Here is a 20,774-nt window from a genome sequence, read left to right on the forward strand (position 1 = left end):
TGATCTGCAGTGCAGTTGTTTACGATCTGATCTTTAAATCTGAAAAAATCAAGAATGGACATAATCAAATGGACACATCTGCTGAGGTTTCAAATATTCTTTTTAAATATTGAGGTAAGTTCTCCGTGGTTTTTTAATCAAAAAAATGTAGGAAATATCTCATTTACACCGACATCATCTATGTCACAAAAAATGCATGACACTGAGTCCCGGCTGAGGCTGGCCCCAGAATTCAGACAGAGGGGCTCTGACTCCAGCCTTTGGAAAAGCTAGGGCTGAAAGCCCACTCTTCTGGCCGTTCTATCTTGGGGGGCAATGAGGGATCATGTGATTTCAGAGGTTAACATCACATGTAGCAGATGTAACAACTAAACGTACAGGGGACGTCATTAGGATTCACTGCAAAAACGTGGAATTTCAAGTATGTGTAAGCGTTCTCGATGCGGAAATCTCATCATGTGATTTACATGTTGAAATTCTGTCAGTTGGAGAGTAAATGTACATTTATTATTACAGCAGTAAATTACTAAATAATTGGTGTGAACTGTTGATTTTACATACGAAATCCTTTGCTAAGTAGGGAACAGACTGACAATTAATACAAATATTGAGAACATATTAGCTAGATAATTTTAGAATGAACAGCGTATCCTCTTTAAGCCTACAAATGCTTATAAAATTTTAAGTAACACAAAGCAGGATAATACCGATTAGATGACATCCTAATTCTATTTTTTTGTGGAGTTGCTGGACACATGCCCTATTCTAACATAAAACAAAATAAACTTTAAGACTTATACTCAAATTTTAGTTATTTAATTCCACTTAGCCATGAGCCTTGTTTCGGGAATTTTTCAGAAAAATTATTCTTCCTGAAGAAAAATGCCAAGCCCTTAAAATATTCCAAAAGATTATATGAAAGAATTAAATTTGGGGCAAAACTCCAGATTTATACTCTTATCTCTGAAGTCCTTTCTAGGCTGGTGCCTGTGGAACTTGGCAGCACTGGCCACCAAATACTCACTTAGAATCATCCATAGGTTCTTGGAAGCTGTGACCTGAAGCAAAATGACATAAATGAAACCAATTTTACCACAGGCTGATTGACAGAATAACAGTTAAGTTCCAATGGCATATTTCTGGCCACAAAAACATCATCCAACTCTCTCTCTGTGTGGGTGGGTGTGTGGGTGTGTGTGGGTGTGTGTGTGTGTGAGAGACGGATTTCACTCTTGTTGCCCAGGCTGGAGTGCAATGATGCGATCTTGGCTCACCGCAACCTCCATCTGCTGGGTTCGTGTGTGTGGGTCATTGTATTTGAAAAAGCTGTTTGGGGTTATTTAAAAAAAAAAAAAAAAAATTACAATTTGAGTTGTAACTTCCTCCCAAAAAAGATTTTGTGTTGCTTCTCGCTAGCATTCTGGGGAACTCCAGTACAGACTCACCGTAACTAAGGTTCAAACAACCCAGGCCCTGTCAGGTTGGAACCTAGATTTTATGAGGGTGTATCACTTCCGCTTTACCCTCACGTGTCACTATTCTGGGTCTCGGAAACTATATGGGCATTTCTCAGATCCCTATCCTGACTAAATGGGTTGGACCCAAGCATGACATGAGGTGTCCAAACTACAACTAGCTTTGGGATGATTTCTTCTGCATCAGGAAACACACACTGAGAACAATGGGAGCTTTTGTGCTGGGCATGCCTAGCTGGGTCCTAGCACCACTCTGGCCCAGGAAGTCCTTATTTTGTAGATAGCAGTTCAATGCTTTTAAGGCATTTATTTTTCTTTCTTCTTTTTTTTTTTTTTTTTTTTGAGGCGGAGTCTTGCTCTGTCGCCCTACTGGAGTGCAGTGGCCGGATCTCAGCTCACTGTAAGCTCCGCCTCCCGGGTTCCCGCCATTCTCCTGCCTCAGCCTCCCGAGTAGCTGGGACTACAGGTGCCCGCCACCTCGCCCGGCTAGGTTTTTGTATTTTTAATAGAGACGGGGTTTCACCGTGTTAGCCAGGATGGTCTCGATCTCCTGACCTCGTGATCCGCCCGCCTCGGCCTCCCAAAGTGCTGGGATTACAGGCGTGAGCCACCACGCCCGGCCTCTTTCTTTTGGCTTTGTTTGTTGGCAAAAAACGAACAAACAAACAAACAAACAAACAAAAACACTCTTATCCAGTGAGAAACGTGGTTGAAATTATCTAGCCTGCCACAACTGAAAATGCATGTTCCGGCCAGGCGCAGTGGCTCTCACGCCTGTAACCCCAGCACTTTGGGAGGCCAAGGCAGGCAGATCACGAGGGTCAGGAGATCAAGACCATCCGGTGAACAGTTAAACCCCATCTCTACTAAAAATACCAAAAAATTAGCCACACGTGGTGGCGGGCGCCTGTAGTCCCAGCTACTTGGGAGGCTGAGGCAGGAGAATGGTGTGAACCCGGGAGGCGGAGCTTGCAGTGAGCCGAGATTGTGCTACTGCACTCCAGCCTGGGCGACAGAGCAAGACTGTCTCAAAAAAAAAAGAGAAAAGAAAAGAAAGAAAGAAAGAAAATGCATGTTCCTCCTACTCTCACCTTTTACTTTCATTCCAAATTCAGCGGCTCCAGTCACCCTCTCTGACTCTGGGAACTCATACAGTGTCTGTCCCGAAGGAGACAGGGGATTCCCGGGGAGTTTCGCATCCACGAGCTTGCCTCTGGCTTTACTTCCCGCCCAGCACACACCCTCGAAGGCTGCTGCCCATCCTCCTTTCCACGCGGCTTCCATTACAGACACAGCCCTCTCTCTTCATTCTCAGCACCTTTGTGTCTCCGCGGCAGACTTTTTCTAAAGGCTTAGGGATGACAGAGAAGGGTCACAGTACTTCTCAAGATAGGAAGAAACTACTCAGAAGTGCTTCTGAGAGATTCTTTCACAACTCCTTACCGCAAGAAAACAAGAGTGATGCGGCCCTCTTCCGATCTGCCCTCTCACCCCTCACCAGGCTTCCCTCCATCCCCAAGACCTCCCCCTCCTCCAGCTCTCTGCTGGCTCCTGATGAGCCCTTATCCTCACGCCACCACTGCTGAAATTCCACTTGACTTTGCAGAGCAATTCAGCTCTTTTCTGAACTGTTCCCATCTGGGCAATGTCCTCAAAACCTCTCCATTCTCAACGAGTCCATGAAGACGTTTTCCTTCACCGAATTATCAAAATTTTCTGAAATAAATGCTGTCCTTCTCCTAAAACGCAGAAATGAGGAGAGGCATTTTGTTTTTCTTTGTTTGTTTGTTTTTGAGACGGAGTCTCACTCTGTTGCCCAGGCTGGAGTGCAGGGGCGCGATCTCGGCTCACTGCAAGCTCCGCCTCCCGGGTTCACACCAGAGATGGGGTTTCACTGTGTTAACCAGGATGGTCTCGATCTCCTGACCTCATGATCCGCCCGTCTCGGCCTCCCAAAGTGCTGAGATTACAGGCGTTAAGCCACCGTGGCCCGGCCTGACAGGCTTGTCTTTTTTAAGCAATTTTTTCTTCCTAGAATATCCTCTGCCCTTAATAAAATCTTTACAATCCCTGCAAAACTTCCAACCCACAAATCCTTCCTCTAGGAGGCAAGTGATGAAACCGGGGAGGGGAGCTTCACATGGTCAAGGCCTGCAGATGCTTCTCCCAAGCTTGCTCAGGGATGATGGCGCCCACCAGTCTGAGAGCTCAAACGCGAGAAATTCTATTTACTGCTTTAGCAGCCTGGGTATTCTTATTTTGAGGCCATGATAGAAATTCCTTAAGGTTTCATTAGAAGAATAGGAACAAGTTACACGGTTTAACCTCTTTACAGCAACACACATCTTTGTCTGTTGTGAAGCACCGATCCTTTAAACAAAAATTGCCATATGAAAATGGCCTACTCAGAGGCTGCGCTGAAAATAAAAACACGATTTACTAAAAAGTACAGATTTCGTTGGGGTTCCTTTGGTTACTGTTGCTGCTCTTTTGAACAATCATCCAGCAAATCCTCAATGTGTTTCTTTCTAAACCACAGCACCAGAGAAAATCAATTCAAGTATTTCCCAAACTGCAGCACCGGAACAAACGAGCACTAACCACAAGTTTCTAACCTCCAAGAAAACACGAAATATGCCTTCCAAGGGACACAAGTGGAAAAGGAAGAACCTGCTAAGAACGTGTAATTCCCATCTACTGCAAATCATATTTCAAAGAGCTCAATGGGGCTGGGGAACGCTTGTGAAAGTGCTGGCAGAGAGAAGAATCCAACCGTACCCAAACAAGACCTCAGGGTGCAGCATGCGATGAGCGCACAGGAACGCACTGACGGAGGCCAAAACAGTATTTTTAACAGATGATAGACTGAAAAGCAGCTAAATGTAATACTGAAAGTATTATCAGAAGAGCTGCATACAACTTCCTAATATGGAAATTAGGTAGTAACCATTAGACACACAGTTAAAAATCAGATTCAATCAAGGAACAAAATGGAGCTTGTAATTTGTAGGAGTCCACTTTAGAATATCACTCAGCAGTTTCCCAAACTGAGCGCCTTCCCCGTGAAGACGGCTGTTATGGCCTTCCGTGCTAAAGGCGCAGGGAGGGGAAACGGAGCAGTGACCTGCAACCCTGAGCGGGCAGGACCCTGCAAGGCACGTGGCCAGGGCTAAGTTTCCAGCAAAGTGCAATGTCTCTCCATGTTGTGTGAAATCATTTGCCAAGCGCACATAGAATTCTTTGTGAAAGAGCATGTCTCTTTTCCATACCTCATCACTGACCAGCTGGTATCACAAATACATGCCTGGTTCTGCTTGGCATCACTTGCTTAATGCTCTGTTCATTAATTTAACAAACTATCGGGAGAATATGCCTGGAACGGGCAAGCATTACCTCTCAACTTCCATTTAATTAAACTCTGCTATTGTAATATGACAGTCAGCACATCGCGGGGGAATTATTTTAAAGATGAAGGTAAAAAGTATTTCAAAGCCCCCACTTAAACATGAAAGCATAATCTAAAACTGCCTGAGCACACACTGTCATTTTTCTGTAATATTAAAGATGTTATTTCCAGACTCAGTAATTAGTTAGATTCCATGGAGAATTATTCTAGCATCCTTGATAGAAAAATGATGTACAGAGCCAGGGAACAGAGTACCGAAGGACCACCATAAACAACCATCCGTCACCTAGATTATGACAATCACCAAGCTTAATAAGGAGTGAGCGCTGCCTGCTTCGAGTGCACACTCACTACTCTCCTGCAAAGCGAATGTACTGAATTCTGATGATATCGCCTTATGAAGAAGAAATAAGAGCAGCTCACGCGCCAGCAGCTATCTCAGAAGGATGCCCATGAAGGATCCTGAGCAGGCCAGGATGCCACCAGCGGATGAGGACAGCACCCTGTCCCACCGAGGGCTGGGGGCCACCTCCCCCTTCCCACAGAGAGGGGCTGCACAGGAAGCTGGCTTACCATCAATCCGGCTCACGAGTTCTTCTAACATTTTCACTTTCATTTGAATTCCAGGTTGGGCAAAGGTGTAGTTGTCCTAAGGAAAAAATAATAATGTGAATCATGTGCATATAAAATAAAACACACTTTCCAAAAGGGAAAAAGGCAGCTGGGATAACGTGAGCAGCTTTATAATAGGATGAATTCACAAGCAGATTTTATCTTGAGAAACAAATAAGCGGACGCACACTGCATAGCACAGCCCCCTCGCGGTGCCGCGGAGTGCTATTTTGAGAAGAGAAAGTCCAGTACTTCCCAATGTCAGGTGATGAGCACGCACATCTCAGGGAACATGGAATGGTACATTTCTATTTGTAAATGTGAGACACTTATATCTAAATTGAAAACCAGGCATCCAAGTGCATAGCTCATTGACCAGAACAGTCTTTGGGAACTGACCACCTCGCTGGCCACCTGGACCCCGAGCACTCAGCCCTGCTGGAAGCCAATGGCAAATGTGCCCGGCGCTGACAGCACCATCATCGTGGCCACAATCCAAGTACTGACGACATGATGCTGAAAACAGTGGACATGTGGCTTTACTCTCGGAGATATAGTTGGGTGAACTCAGGTTAAGTTCAGACACTAACAGAGGAAGGTCTGCATAGCATCAAAGGGAAGGAGGCCTGGGCAGTTTCCAGACAAACAGCCCAGGGATGGGGCTCCAGCTCTAGGACTCAGGAGCTGTGTGACCCTGGCAAGTAACACAACCCCTCTGGGCTTCCGTTTCATTACCAATAACATGAGAGTAATAACACTGCCTTCCAGGACTATCTGAGGTCTCAAGGAAATAAGTAAGTGGAATGCGGAAGAGATTTCAAGACACAGCAGGTACCGGGCAGTGACAGGTCTATTACTCCTGTGTCACCACCTAAGACAGCACACACACGACACTGGGAGGTGAGGCCAGAGAAGACTGGTCACACTGCCTCATCCCACAGCAGGAACACAAAGAGGCAGCTCCCATCAACAAGAAAAGGGCATTCCCTATGCAGGCTGCCCTCTGGGCCTCAGCCAGTGCCCGGGGGCATTTTCAGAAAGAGGGTTTCAACCAGACTCGTGGTTAACAGACTTAATCTGTACCCAACAGCAGTGAATGTGGAAGGCAGAATAATAACCAGCCCCAAAGATGTCCAGGTTCCAATCGCTGGAACCTGCGGATGTGTCGCCTTACATTGCATGGGGAACCAGGGTTGCAGGTGTAACTAAGGTTGCTAATCCATGAACCTGTGGAGAAAGGAGAATCAGAAGGCAGTGAAACGACGGGTGCTGTGCCTGGGGCTCCTGTGGGTTCCAGCCTAGGCTTCTAACTCTTTAGTGAGCACACAGGGCCTCTGGCCCAGCCAGTACTGGGAGATGACTGCCTGTGGCAGCTCTGCCCTCAGGGAGTGATACTGGGGATGGCCCCAGGAGCCTCAGCTAGGGGAAGCCAGGCAGGCCACTGACCTCAGTAAGGGCACAGGTAATGCAGTCTTGGTCCGAACAGGAGGTGTTGGGCACAGGCAACTGCAGCTCACCAAGCGGGCTCAGGCCACCAGGCAGGTACTGGCTTGCAGCAGGCAGTGTCAGGGCAGCCTTTCCGACAGTGGGGGATGATCTGCTGCCTGTGCGCCCAAGAGGGCAGGGGTCTGCAGGCACCATCTGGCAGGAGGGAGGTGCTGGCTTTGCGTGGCAGGGGGGCAGGTCTACATGGGCAGCTGTCCACATGGCACCCAACATTCAGACCCCAGGAGGAAAGTGGAGGGACTGATCTGGACTGGATACTGACACTCCTTTTCCATAGGCTCAGGACTGGAAAATAGTTCGAGAACAACGTTCCTGGAGGTGGTCAACCAGGCAGACCTCCCTGTGCTGTGAGGGGACGCAGCCATGGAGTGCACAGGATCTGCACGTGGAAGAAGGGTGACGGGGCACACAGCAAGAGTGTCAGCCCCTCGGGAGGCCCCAGTGACGTGGAAACAGCACTCACAGAACCTCCAGCTCCAGAACCCAGGAGGGGACCCCAGGTAAGACAAACGTGGAGCTGAGCGACTGCTTTTGGGCCAGCAGCATTCCCAAGTCTGGAAAGTCGAATGTGAACACACGCAGCCACAGCACTCGCTACGTTTCTCTCTCTCTCTCTCTCTCTCTCTCTCTCTCTCTCTCACACACACACACACACAAGCGCGCGCACACACATCCGCGCACACCCCCAGAGCACACATGACATCTCCTAACAAGAACAGGCACGGCAGCCGCTGTGGCACAGAACACAAAAAATGCCTACAAGGCACTGAGGATTTTTCTTTCCCCAGAAATGGAAAATGAGCCAAGTCAGACCTGCCCGCTTGCTGAGGGATTTCTCCCAGGTGGATTTCAAGTGACAGGCTCTGGATTCCAAACTGTCACACCTCTTTGAGGGCAGAACCGCGAAAACTCCGTTTGCCACCTTCACTTAGAATGACGCCAAGGCCCTCCGGTGACCCTGGGTGGCAGGAAGGATGGGCTCCGGAGAGAGGATCTCTGGAGCGACTGCTCCGGGGCCTGGGGATGATTTGTTTCATATATGTCGTGGGCCGATTCAGGGATAAGCTTGGAGGCCTCCTGAATTTGGCTGTCCAAACTACGGCGTTTAATAGGCAGGACTTTCAGGCCCTGAAGGAGCTGCGACGGTGTCAGTGAGACCCAGGCACCTGTCCAGCTGAGATGGAGCCGCAGCAGCAAGTGAAGGACAAATTGTGAGCTTTCATATATTTGAAATTTAACAGGAGTAAGAAATTTTGGCTCCAGACTTGAATTCCTTTGACTGTCATCATCGTTGGACCTGAACTTGCAGTGGTTACCCTTTAAGACTGAATTTCTCCCCACCCCCTTTAAGACTGAATTTCTCCCCAGAGATTGGATAACAGAAGCAGATTTATGTTAAAATTTAGGGTATACTGTGTGTTGCAAGTTTGCGTCATGTCGTGGAGGAATCCCGACGAGCCCGGCTGAACAATACAGCCGCACAGAATTAAGGGTGAGAAGCAAACCACAGAGTGTGTGGCCGCCTCCAGTACAGAGAGGCCTTAGGATTACATCATTAATGTCCTATTCCGACAAATTCCGGAGCCATAGGGAGCACATTCTAACCACCCCAGTGGTCTGTCCCGAGGGACTGAGATCTCTCCCACTCCAAGGGAGGCCACGCCCCTGGCCGTCCAGGGCCCTGATGGTTATGTGAATAACAGACAGACCTGGAGTCAGCGTCCAGGCGGAAGGAGCGCAGCTGCTGCCTCTCCTGTACTGGCTCTATTCCCAGAAACGCTCGCTCCACGGAGGCTAAAACGGGGAGACGCGAAGGTGGGTTCAGTCCCTCGCACTTCTCAGAGGTTCCACAGCAGGCGGGCAGGGCCCGGCCCGCAGTGCCGGCTCTGATGGGGTGGGCGAGCCTCATGGGTCCTGGGGTCGGTCAGCCAACTCAGTGGCTCTCCCACTAAGACAGGATCTCAGGCTCTCGTTGAGCAGAAATAAAAGTTATTCTTTGGCCTCCATCTGCCACAACTTTATTTCTCAATTTGTTCAAAACCCAGGTAGGGAAGACGGGTTCTCAGAAATCCAAACAATAAAAAAGAATGGCACTGAGAGCCCATAAAGTAAAGGTCTGCATTTTGAAAGAGAAAAGGTTTGCATTTTGGAAGACCTGCAAAGACTGACAGCTACGGCCTTGGCATTCTGGCTTCAGACTAGGGGCAGAGAAGACCAGCCTTCAGAAGACTGCAGCACGGACGCCCGGCCCCACCTCCGGAGGGTGAGGCACCAAGGCTAAAGCACGGGCAGGGGGGTCGGTCTGGGCCCTCCCGGCTCTGGAGGTGAGCCCAGGCTGCAGAAGGCCCCGCTCAGTGGCCAGGAAGCCTCCGAGGGCACTCTAAGGAGGCAGACACCGTGGCCAAGGAATCCAGAGCCGGGTGGCTGAGGAAAGGAGTGACAAAGACCACCCATGGCCCTCGCAGCAGCCTGTCCCGGGGAGGCACTGACTGCCCAGGCCCTCCCAGCAGCCTGCTGCCCGCAGGCTCCACCAAGGCCCCTGGACAGATCACGGGCTCTGTCTGCTTAAGGCCCAGAAACCAGATTTGCCTTCAGGATACCCCAGCCCAGCACCCCACCTCCCACACCTGGCCCCCAGATCACCTGTGCTAGTGAACATGTACCTGGGCAGCAAAACAGGATCTTGTAAGCAAAAATACTCTACGCTTATAAAAATGTCATTAGTAATAATATTAACATTATTCCCTTCATAAAAAGTAAACATGCGTATCCTTTCCAATTGAGATCTTGTGTCCTTGAAAAGGGATATAATTTACAAAACGTATGAGTCAGAGGGAAGAAAGGAAGGGCTGAAGACAATGGCCTTTTGCGAAATGTTTCACAGAAGGTAAAGTCTGTGAATATAAATTTTTTAAAATACTCTCAGCTTGCCTTACACCTGCTGCCATTACAACATCACACTCCTCCCAATAACAAATAACACTTTCTGCGCTTTTCGGAAGAAAAGTAGAATAAAATTTTCTCAGGGAGCATTTTAGAGAAGAGTTGAAATATAAATTCCTATCAGCTCAGCTGGAAGTACCAGGAGGCAAACCTGCCAGCTCACGGAGAAGTCAGACTCCTCCCGCCTCTCTGACAAAGGGCTCTTCCACCTGGACCAGGATCCAACTCCCCACAAAGTCCAGCCTCCTCTTTCCAGGCTAATCTCACTGTAACATAGTGTCTTCCCCACCCTGAAACCAAATGTGCCTTCCGCACACAGGCCTTGACCTGCCTCCGAAACAGCTCAGGAAGTGTCTTCTGCAAGCAATGGCCTGAGAGACTTCAGATTCCTTCAACTCTTAAAAGACTCCCTTCCATGTCCGCTCAGGGGCCCCGGCCACCAGCCCTGAACACAGAAGCTGGGCTCTGACCATGCAAGGACAGAGCTAGGAAGCCTCCTGTCACAGCTGCACTCTACTGTCAGTCGTTAATACATTAAAGCAGTTAAGGCACCAGAGTCCAGCAGAAGGCAGAACCACATCAGATACTAGTTCTTTCATCTGTTCAACAAACACTGAAAGCCTCCCACGTGCCAGAAAATCAAGTCCTGAGTATCGATGTGTGCGAAGGAGTCAAACACGCAGGCCTGGGAATGCCATCCCCGGAGAGTCCTGCTTGCAAGGCCGCTCCCCGGCTGGTGCCTAGAATGTGGGTTTTGGGAGAGTTCCCACCATTCCCTGAATGATCTGGATGATTCAGTGGATCTGGATGATTCCAGTGTCGTTCACCCTGGGCACCTGCTCTCCTCCTGGCAGGCTGCATTTGGGCACATGCCAAGCAGAGTGTCCGCATGCCCAGTCCCCACTAACATTCTCGGTGCTGAGTCTCTAATGTGCTTCCCCAGTAGACAATGTTTCGGACAGGTTGCCCCAGCCCCATGCTGGAGTGATCCAGTGTGTCCTGTGTGACTCCGCCAGGAGAGGGCTTGGAAGCTCGCCCTACTTCCTCTGGACTTTACCCCCTGATGGAGTCTCCTCTGCATCCTTGCACTGTGAGGAATCACAGCCACAAGTGTGGCTCCATGGGATGATCTTGGGGTCCCTTGACACAAATGGGGAAAAGCAGACAGGTAGACAGGGCCCTTCTGTTCACAGGGATGACAGTCTGGCAGCTGAGCCAATGTTCACCACACGCCAGGCAAGTGCACATTTACTGCTAACGAGGACCTGGGTGGCCACACCATCACAGCACAGAACCAGGGCTGGGCCTGGAAAACCACCTGGAGGGTGTCAGGCCTGAGCAGAGATGAGAGAGAGAGTTCAGGCACCATGCGACAGAGCCCCGGCAGCCCGAGGGAGCACGTCACATCCCAGAAATGAAATAGAGGCCAGGGCAGCTGGAGGGCAGTGAGGAAGCTGCGCCTGAGGTAGGAGGAGACCATTCCGAGGCTGGAAGGCCATGTCCGAGTCAGCGGTGAGGCCCAGGCAATGCTCTCAAATGCAGGATGAAATGCAAATGGAGGCCACCGCAGGTAAGAGATTTGCATCACAGAAAGATGATGCAGAAACAATGGAATGAGGCCAAAGAGGATGCAGGGGTATCATTCATGAGGCAACTGCCGTTATCCAGGCAGTGACCACACGCGCTTCCCAGGAAGACAAAGTCAACCCCAACTGTCCACACTGCCTTCTGCTGAGCCGACTGATCGGCTCATGCACCTGAACGTAGGACTTGCCATTTAGTCCTGTTAGCTCATTCATTTGATTGGTTCCTGGCTGGCAATGCAGGCAGCCGAACCCGTTCTGAATCTTGATTGTGCCTTCTATCACATTCGCTGTCCCTCCCAGCTGAGAGGCACTGGCTAAACTGATCCCCTCGACGACTTCACTGCAGTCTCTGCAAAGAGGAGGGAAGGGCAGGGCCAATGACGGGGCTCTGCAGCAGCTCTCAGACAGTGCCCTCAGAGCACAGAGGTGTCAGATTCGACGGAGGCTTGTTTAAGCCCCTGCTTTCCTACCTGCCAGGTTCACTTCTCTGATCTCCTGCATTCCCATCCGTGAAATGGAGAGAGGAAGGGCTCCATTGCAAGGGCACAGGGGGTATTGAGTTATTGTGTCTAAAAGAACCTAAGACAAGATCCATACAAAATGCAAACCCAACCTCCCCACAATTCTGCACCTTCCATGACATGTCAGCCATGAAACGGTGGTTTAAGGCTGCAGGGTCCCAACCCAGCCAGGCCAGAGGAACCAGTGCCTCTGTAAACCACCAGAAACACGGCTGTCACTTGTCTTCAGACACAGACCAAGCAGCAGAGTAAAGTGGTGCACCAGCAGGAGGCGGCCATCCACGGTCACTCCCAGATGCACACTGCCAGGAGCAGAGCCGTCACGAACGCTGATGCGGGAGGGGGACAGCCAGTAAGCCAACGAGAAGAGAAGCAACCGCAGCACAAGCAGTCAGGCTGGAAAGGCTCCAACTGCGGGATTTCAACCAAGTCACATTCTGGCAAAGGCGAAACTATGGAGACAGTAAAAAGCCCAGGGGTTGGGTGGAAGCGGATGAACAGGTGGGGCACGAGGGCGTTCAGGGCAGGGGATGACACTGTACGACACTTTCTTGGTGGGCTCATGTCACTGCACACCTTTCAAAACCCACGGAACCTACAACACAAAAAGCCAACTCTGGTGTAAACTATGGACTTGAGCTGACAATAACGTATCGATATTGACTTCTCAATTGTAACACATATGCCGCACTAAAGTCACTGACGTGAGATGCTAATCGCAGGGAGGCCGGGGCTGAAGGAGGACGCTGAGGAGCGCATGGGGCCTCTCTAACCTCCTCCTCGATTTTTCTGCAAAGCTGACACTGCTCTAAAAAGCCAAACTCCATTAATTTAAAAAAATACTCAATTCATCCAAAGAAGGCAGGGAAAAAAGAACAAATAAGAAAAGATGAAACAAATAGAAAATAAATAGGAAAATGGCAACCTAAACCCCAACCATATAAATAATTAGGTTGGACAGATCAGATGAATATATACATATATATATAGTCTAAACATACACTAAAAAGTTAAGAAAGCAAACTCCAAGAATAAACTATCTATAAGAGTACATTTTAAATAGAACATACATTCCGTGGCCGGGCACAGTGGTGCACGCCTGTAATCCCAGCACTTTGGGAGGCCAACGTGGGCAGATTGCTTGAGCCCAGGAGTTCAAGACCAGCCTGGGAAACATGGCGAAACCCCATCTCTACCCAAAAATATAAAAATTAGCCAGGTTGGTGGCACCTCTAGTTCCAGCTACTCAGAAGACTGAGGTGGGAGAATCACTTAAGCCTGGGAGACAGAGGTTGCAGTGAGCTGAGATCACACCACTGCACTTCAGCCCGGGTGACAGAGTGAGACCCTGTCTCAAAAAATATATATATAGATATATACACACACATATATATACACACACACACACACACATATATATATAGTGACTCTGTGTCACATTTTGGCAATTCTCTTAATATTTCAAGCTTTTTCATTATCATTACATCTTTTATGGGGATCTGTGATGAGTGATCTTTGATGTTACTATCGTAATTGTTTTGGGGCACCACAAACCACACCATGTAAGACAGCAAACTTAATCAATACATGTTTTGAGTGTGTTCCAACTGCCCCGCTGACCAGGAGTTCCCCATGTCTCTCCCTCTCCTCAGACCTTCCTACTTTCTGAGACACAACAGTATTGATATTAGGCCAAGTAAAAACCCTATAATGGGTTAAATAAAGTGTTCAAGTAGAGAAAGAGTCGGACGTTCTCTCACTTCAAATCAAAAGCCAGAAAGATTACGCTTGGTGAGGAAGGCATGCAAAAAGCTGAGACAAGCCAAAAGGTAAGGCTTTTTTTTTTTTTCTTTTTCTTTTTTTTTTTGCCAAGCAGCCAGGTTGTGAAATGCAAAGGAAAAGTTCTTGAAGGAAATTAAAAGTGCTACTCCAGTGAACACACAAATGTTAAGAAGGCAAAACCGGCTTCTTGCTGATGTGGACAAAGTTTCAGTGGTCTGGATAGAAGATCGAAACAGCTACAACATTCTCCTAAGCCAAAGCCTAGTCCAGAGCAAGACCCTAACTCTCTTGAATTCTATGGAGGCTGAGAGAAGTGAGGAAGTTACAGAAGAAAGAGTGGAAGCTAGCAGAGGTCGGTTCATAAGGTTTAAGGAAAGAAGCCGTCACCATCGCATAAAAGTGCACAGTGAGGCAGCAGGTGCCGAGGGAGAAGCTATAACACATTCACCAGAAGATCTAGCCAAGATAACTGATGAAGGTGGCTACTCTAAACAACAGATTTCCCTGGAAGAAGATGCCATCTATGGCTTTCATTGCTACAGAGGAGGAGTCAGTGCCTCACTTGAAAGCTTCAAAGGACTAGCTGACTCTCTTGTTAGGGACTAAAGCAGCTGGTGACTTCAAGTTGAAGCCAATGCTCATTTACCATTCTGAAACTCCTAGGACCCTTAAGAAGCATGCTCTATACATGGAACAACAAAGCCTGGATGACAGCACATGTGTTTACAGCAGGGTTTACCAAGTATTTTAAGCCCACCGTTGAGACCTACTGCTCAGAAAGATTTTGTTCAAAATATTCCCGCTCACGGACAATGCACCTGGTCCCGCAAGAGCTCTGATGGAGACGTGCAGGAAGATGAAAGTTGTGTTCGTGCCTGCTGATGCAATATTCATTCTGCAGATCATGGATCAAGGAGTAATTCAACTTTCAAGTCATTATTTGAGAAATATACTTGATAAGGCTATAGCTGCCATAGACAGTGATTCCTCTGATGAACTGGGCAAAGTCCATTGAAAACCTTGTGGAAAGGACCTGCTTTTCTAGATGCCATTAAGAACATTTGTGATTCATGGGAAGAGGTCAAAATACCAACATTAACAGGAAGTTCAAAGTTGATTCTAACATTCGTGGATGACTTTGAGGGGTTCAATACTTCACTGGAGGAAGTAACTACACATATGGTGGAAACAGAAAGAGAACAGAATTAGAAATAGAGTCTGAAAATGTGCCTGAAGTACTGCAATCTCACAGTCAAATTTGAATGGATGAGAACATGCTTCTTATGAATGATGAAAAAAAGCGGTGTTTTGTTTTGTTTGTTTGTTTGTTTGTTTTCCAGAATGACTGGACTCCAAGACTGGACTTCCATTTCTTGAGACGGAAGCTATTCCTGATGAAGATGCTGTGAACATTGTTGAAATGACAACAAAGGATTTAGAACACTCCACAAGCCTAGCTGATAAAGCAGTGGCAGGGTTTGAGAGAACTGACTAGGGTTTTGAAAGAAGTCCTACTGTGGATCAAATGCCATCAAATAGCTCGGCAAGCTACAGAGAACTCTTTCAGGAAAAGAAGGCTCCGTCGACATGGCAAACTTCAAATTGTTGTCTTAATTTAACAAATTGCCACAGCCACCCCAACTTCAGCAACCACCACCCTGATCAGTCTGCAGCTGTCAATACGAGAAAAGACCCCCCCACCGAGAAAAAGATTACAACTTGCTGAAAGCTCAGATGATCATTTCCATTTTTTTGCAATAAAGTAGTTTTGAATTCAGGTATGTACACTTTTTAGACACAATGCTATTGTATGTTAATAAATTAAAGTATAATATAACTTTTACATGCATTGAGAAAGCAAAAAACTTGTGTGGCTAGTTTTATGATGATAGGTGCTTTATTGTGGTGGTTTGGAATCAAACGTGCATTATCTCCAAGGTATACCTACAAAAACCATTTGTCTTGCAAAGAAAAAAGAGTCTCTTTATTTGCTGATGACATCACTGTGTACAGAAAATCCTAAGGCATCTACTAACAAGCTTCTAGCAATAATAATTGACTCTAGCAAGATTACGAGAAACAAGTAGGGTATTTTCCAAAAGTGGCCACACTGTCTCCTGTCCCACATGCTCTTTCAGGAGGGGACCATGCCACTCCGGCATCGAGAGACGGAAGCTAATTTCTCCCTCTTTGAATTCCACCAAAAGCGTACAGGGGGCATGACTTCTGAATACGGTGTGTGATTTCTGAGGCTTCCACCTTGTTTGCGGACAGAGTCTCACCGGAAGCCTTGAACCATCCAGCGACAGGTCTGACTATCCCAAGGTCACCATGCCACGAGGACAATCAGAGCGTGGAGAGGTCAAGGGTGGGCGATCCAACCCAAAGTCCTACTCTTAGAGGCACGCAGGCCCAGGGCGCCAGGCTCTTCAATGAACGGGAGTCTAGATGCTTCCAGCCCCCACCCGAGATTCCAGACATCATGGTGCACAAATAAGCCATCCACACCAGGCCCTGACGGAGATCCTGACCCACAGAACCCGAGAGCACAAAGGCACGGCTGCTTCCAGTCAGGGGGTTTGGGAGTCATCTGTTAGGCAGCAGCACCTGGGAAACTGTCCCTTTGCAAAAATCAACTGTATTTGTATATACCCCTAGTATATCAATCCCAAATTGATTTACTACAAATCAATAGTAAAAAATCCAAAAATAAAAAATACCAACAAAGCTATACCATTTGAAGTAACATCAGAAAAAAACAAAATATTCAGAAATAAATTTAACAAAGTATGAGCAATATCCTACACCAAAAACTGCAAAATGTTTGTGAGAATAAATTAAAGAATACCTAAATAAATTAAGAAATATACTATGCTCACAGATAAGAAGACTCAATTTTTGTTAATATTGTCAATATGAGAGAAACTGACACACAAATTCCACATATTCTCATTCAAAATCTCAATAGGCTCTTTTTTTGGTAGGAAATGGCAAATAACAAACTTTATATAAAAATGCCAAGGACCAAAATTACTTAAGATAATTTTTAAAAAGAACAAAGAGGATGGTCTTACCCAACACCATGAAAATCTGCAGTAATGAAGACAGTGTGAACTGGACTAAAATCCATTCGTAGGTCAATGGGACAAAACAGGGTGTCCAGAAACAGACACACACCTATACAATCATCTAATTTTCAGCAAAAGTGAAATAGGACAAAACTGTTTTCAATAAATGGCATTGTGTTCACCAGGATATTTGTAGAGGAAAAAAATGAACCCTGCCATCTTCCTTACACCATATACAGAAATTAAGTCAAGCTAGGTTGTAGACCTAAAACTAAAAACTAAAATTATCAATCATAACATGGGTAGAAATCTTGGCAATGTGGAGGTAGGCATGACACAGAAAACTATTACGACAAAAGAAAAAAACATGATAAATTGATTTTATCGAAGTTGAAACCGTTGGCTCATAGAAGGTGTCGTTAATGAAATGAGCTGACAAATCACAGGACTCAAAAGCACGCTCAAAAGATCTATCTTGACAAAGGACTGCTATCGGAATTGGAGCAAATGAAGACCCTGCCTGCGGGGGATGCCGTGTTGGAGAAATCGCATTCTGACGTGGTACGGCCAGAACTTAACAGGCGTCTAGAAGAAGATGTGGACATGAATGTTCACAGAAATGTTATTCACAAGAGCCCAAGACCAGAAACAGCCTCGGCTGCCACCAACAGGAGGACGGATAAACTGTGATAGATTCACGCGGTGGAATACTACTTAGTAATCAAAAGGAATCTACTATTCATTCAGGCAACCACGTGGATTCTTACGGTTTTCAATGCTATTGTAAATTGAATTTTTTAATTGTCATTTTTAAATTGCTTGCTGCTCAATGGTTCATTCTTAATGAACCTTCTGCCACAGCCCAGTAACTAACACATTCTTATCTGTTTAATAAACTTTTCTAAAATCTTGGCAGGAGTTCTCAATTTTATTGACTGGGACTCTGAAATCACCTACCTAAGATTCTTCCCCACAGGGGCACAGTTGAGCTGGCATCTGGGGCAGGTGTGGATTTGACACATCTAAACGGACTCGGCGCTCCATGCATACATTCTCCTACCCCAGGCCTCCACTACGCGCTCCAATGCCCTGTCCAGGTGAAGACTCTGCTTCTTGACGTATACAACAAATGCCAAATCAGAGCTCAATTGGAGTGCACTTTCTCTCTGCCACCTTCCTGGGCATCAGACCAGTCCTTCCTTTGTTACTCTCTTTCAGATAATGACATCCCCGGGGCTTAGTCCATTCCAAGTTCCAGCTGCGTGAGCTCATGGCGGAGGCTCCTGAGCTGTCTTCAACTGCCTTTGGCCGGCCCCCTCTGTGAACAAGCACTGTAAGAAGCCGCACGTCTCCCCAGTGTGGTGTGCAGGATAGGGCTTCCCCCAACTAACTACCCTGTCTCCTCCCTGGTGTTAACATCAATGGTCAACTCAAACCAGCCCTACCTGAAGGGCAACACCTGCTGGCAGCCCGAGTCACGGGCCTGCCGTTTCCTGACCTTTCTCTAAATGAGTCACAATGCCACTGCATTTCTGGCCTTTTCTCTGACAAGTTCCAAGATAATTTAGTCACTTTCCCCAATATTCCTATCACTTCCATGTCACCGACCAGTTCTTAGAATTCAATAATTCTTCCCCAAGGAAAGGAAATGTAAATGACTAATTATAAAAGGCAACGGTTCTTTTCTACTCAAAGAAACCGTCCTGTTAAGTAATGAATCTAAGGGTAATAGTATGACTTCAGGGTAGGCAAATATGGAAGCTGTAATTCAAGAAGTCATAGCGAACCGACAACCTCGGGGCGAGTGCTGTTAGTGAAATGAAGACTGGCAGAAGTGCAAGAATAATCTCCTAAAAGCCTGAGAGGGCCTCATCCAGCCTGAACATATATATGTGAACATATATATGAGAACATATATATGTGAACGTATATATGAGAACATATATATGTGAACGTATATATGTGAACATATATATGTGAACGTATATATGTGAACATATATATGTGAACGTATATATGTGAACATATATATGTGAACGTATATATGTGAACATATATATGTGAACGTATATATGTGAACATATATATATGAACATATATATGAACATATATATATATATATTTTTTTTTCTTGAGACGGAGTCTGGCTCTGTCGCCCCAGCTGGAGGGCAGTGGCTCAATCTCGGCTCAGTGCAACCTCTGTCTCCTGGGTTCAAGCAATTCTCCTGCCTCAGCCTCCCGAGTAGATGGGATTACAGGTGCGTGCCACCACGCCTGGCTAATGTTTGTATTTTTAAAAAAGACAGGGTTTTACCACGTTGGCCAGGCTGGTCTCAAACTCCTGACCTCAAATGATCCACCCGCCTCGGCCTCCCAAAGTGCTGAGATTACAGGCGTGAGCCACCGTGCCCAGCCCAGAACTTCTCACTGGATACCCAGTTTAAACCCCCAGGGAGAGGGAGGGGCTGAAACAGCACTCGTTCAGCAGCTTCCACTGCCCAGAAAGCGCACACTCAAAGCCAGTTATCTTGAGGCCCCGAAGCCAACATGCTGTGTTAAAGCAAATCCTTCTTAAAGAAGGATTCCATCAGCTGGAATCGGCCCAGGTGTATTTCTGTGATCTACACTAAAAATCATCCCCAAAACATAGCTACTAATACCAAATAGCATTAAAAGGACACATCCATGAAACCACTGAAAGAAACAGCCCACCAAATTATTTTTTTTAATTCAGTGACTGGAACCCTCACAGTGTACTTGGTAGAGAAGAAGAAAACAAACAAACAAACAAAACCTGGTCTTCTCATTCTGGCACCAGCTACTCTGCCAGCTGGTTGGGGGAGCCACAAAGGACCCTCCCTCCAACCTCACACCCCAGGTCACTACAGGAAAGCCAGAGCCCCGGAAACCCACACACGGTCAACCTGTGCACACCCACCCACCTCACATCACCCAGAGAACAAGACACACACAGAGTGAAACTCAGGCAAATGGGCAGAAAGCCCAGCCGGGAAAGAAAGTGAAATAAAGACAAGAATGAAAAGAAATTATTTCTCCAAATTAAACTTATCTGAATTTTTTTAAAGTACTTACAATCAAAGCTACCACACAACTGAGGAAGACAGCACAGAAATTCTGTCCTCAACATTGAGGATTAGTCCTCATGAGACTTAAATGGGAGGTTCAAGGTCATCACTGCCGCACTCCACTTTGAGGGCAACCCACCCCTGCCCTACCTCACACCCATTTGCCCACAAGCCAGCCTCGGCACCCTCCTGCACTGTGGAAACTTGACCAGATGGTCTGCCGTGCCAGATCCAAGACACCTATTGCACCACAAAATACAGGACTTTTCTCACAACCTTATTCACTCTCAAGATGAAACCATCCAACTTGAGTCAGTAACAGGGTTACGCAGGTGGAAAATGTTGGGCCCAGATCCAGTGACTGCAAGTGCAGCATTCCTACACAATGCTTCTTACTGTGGTGCCACAAAGGTTCTTCCCAGGTGGAACTGTCCATGCAGCGGCATCTCCCAGTGATGGTAACCACCGAAAAGCGCCCCAGACATTTCTAAGCAGCCCTAATGAGGCAGTAAGGCACCCCACTGCTGCTACCACTCCACACTGGGCACTTGCTCCGCATGGCCAACAAGGTCTACAGCTGGCCTCGGTGTTCTTGCACCTGCTCACCAATGCCTGTCCCGCCACCACCTAGTTTAGGCTCCTGTTTGGGTCCTAGGTGAAACTCCCCTCCTTCATCCAAATACAGCCCACATCCCTCTGCAAGCTTAGACATCCCTCAGGGCAGTGCAAATGACCTCGATTCGTTGTTCACATGACCGGCAGGTCAGCAGTGGGTTTCCAGGCATTACT

At 47.2% G+C, this 20,774-nt stretch overlaps 1 protein-coding gene across 2 annotated transcripts in view; it reads right to left on the reverse strand.

The window, feature by feature from the left end:
* Positions 1 to 20,774, reverse strand: part of TBC1D22A (TBC1 domain family member 22A) — a 424,627-nt gene that overhangs the window by 172,668 nt on the left and 231,185 nt on the right. For both annotated transcript variants that reach the window (XM_030914235.1, XM_030914234.1), the window contains exon 10: positions 5,455 to 5,530. In XM_030914235.1, coding sequence (XP_030770095.1) covers positions 5,455 to 5,530 — 76 coding nt within the window. The remainder of the gene's footprint in view (positions 1 to 5,454; positions 5,531 to 20,774) is intronic.

The sequence above is a fragment of the Rhinopithecus roxellana genome, chromosome 13, assembly GCF_007565055.1.
Source record: "Rhinopithecus roxellana isolate Shanxi Qingling chromosome 13, ASM756505v1, whole genome shotgun sequence".
Taxonomy (NCBI): Eukaryota; Metazoa; Chordata; class Mammalia; order Primates; family Cercopithecidae; genus Rhinopithecus; species Rhinopithecus roxellana.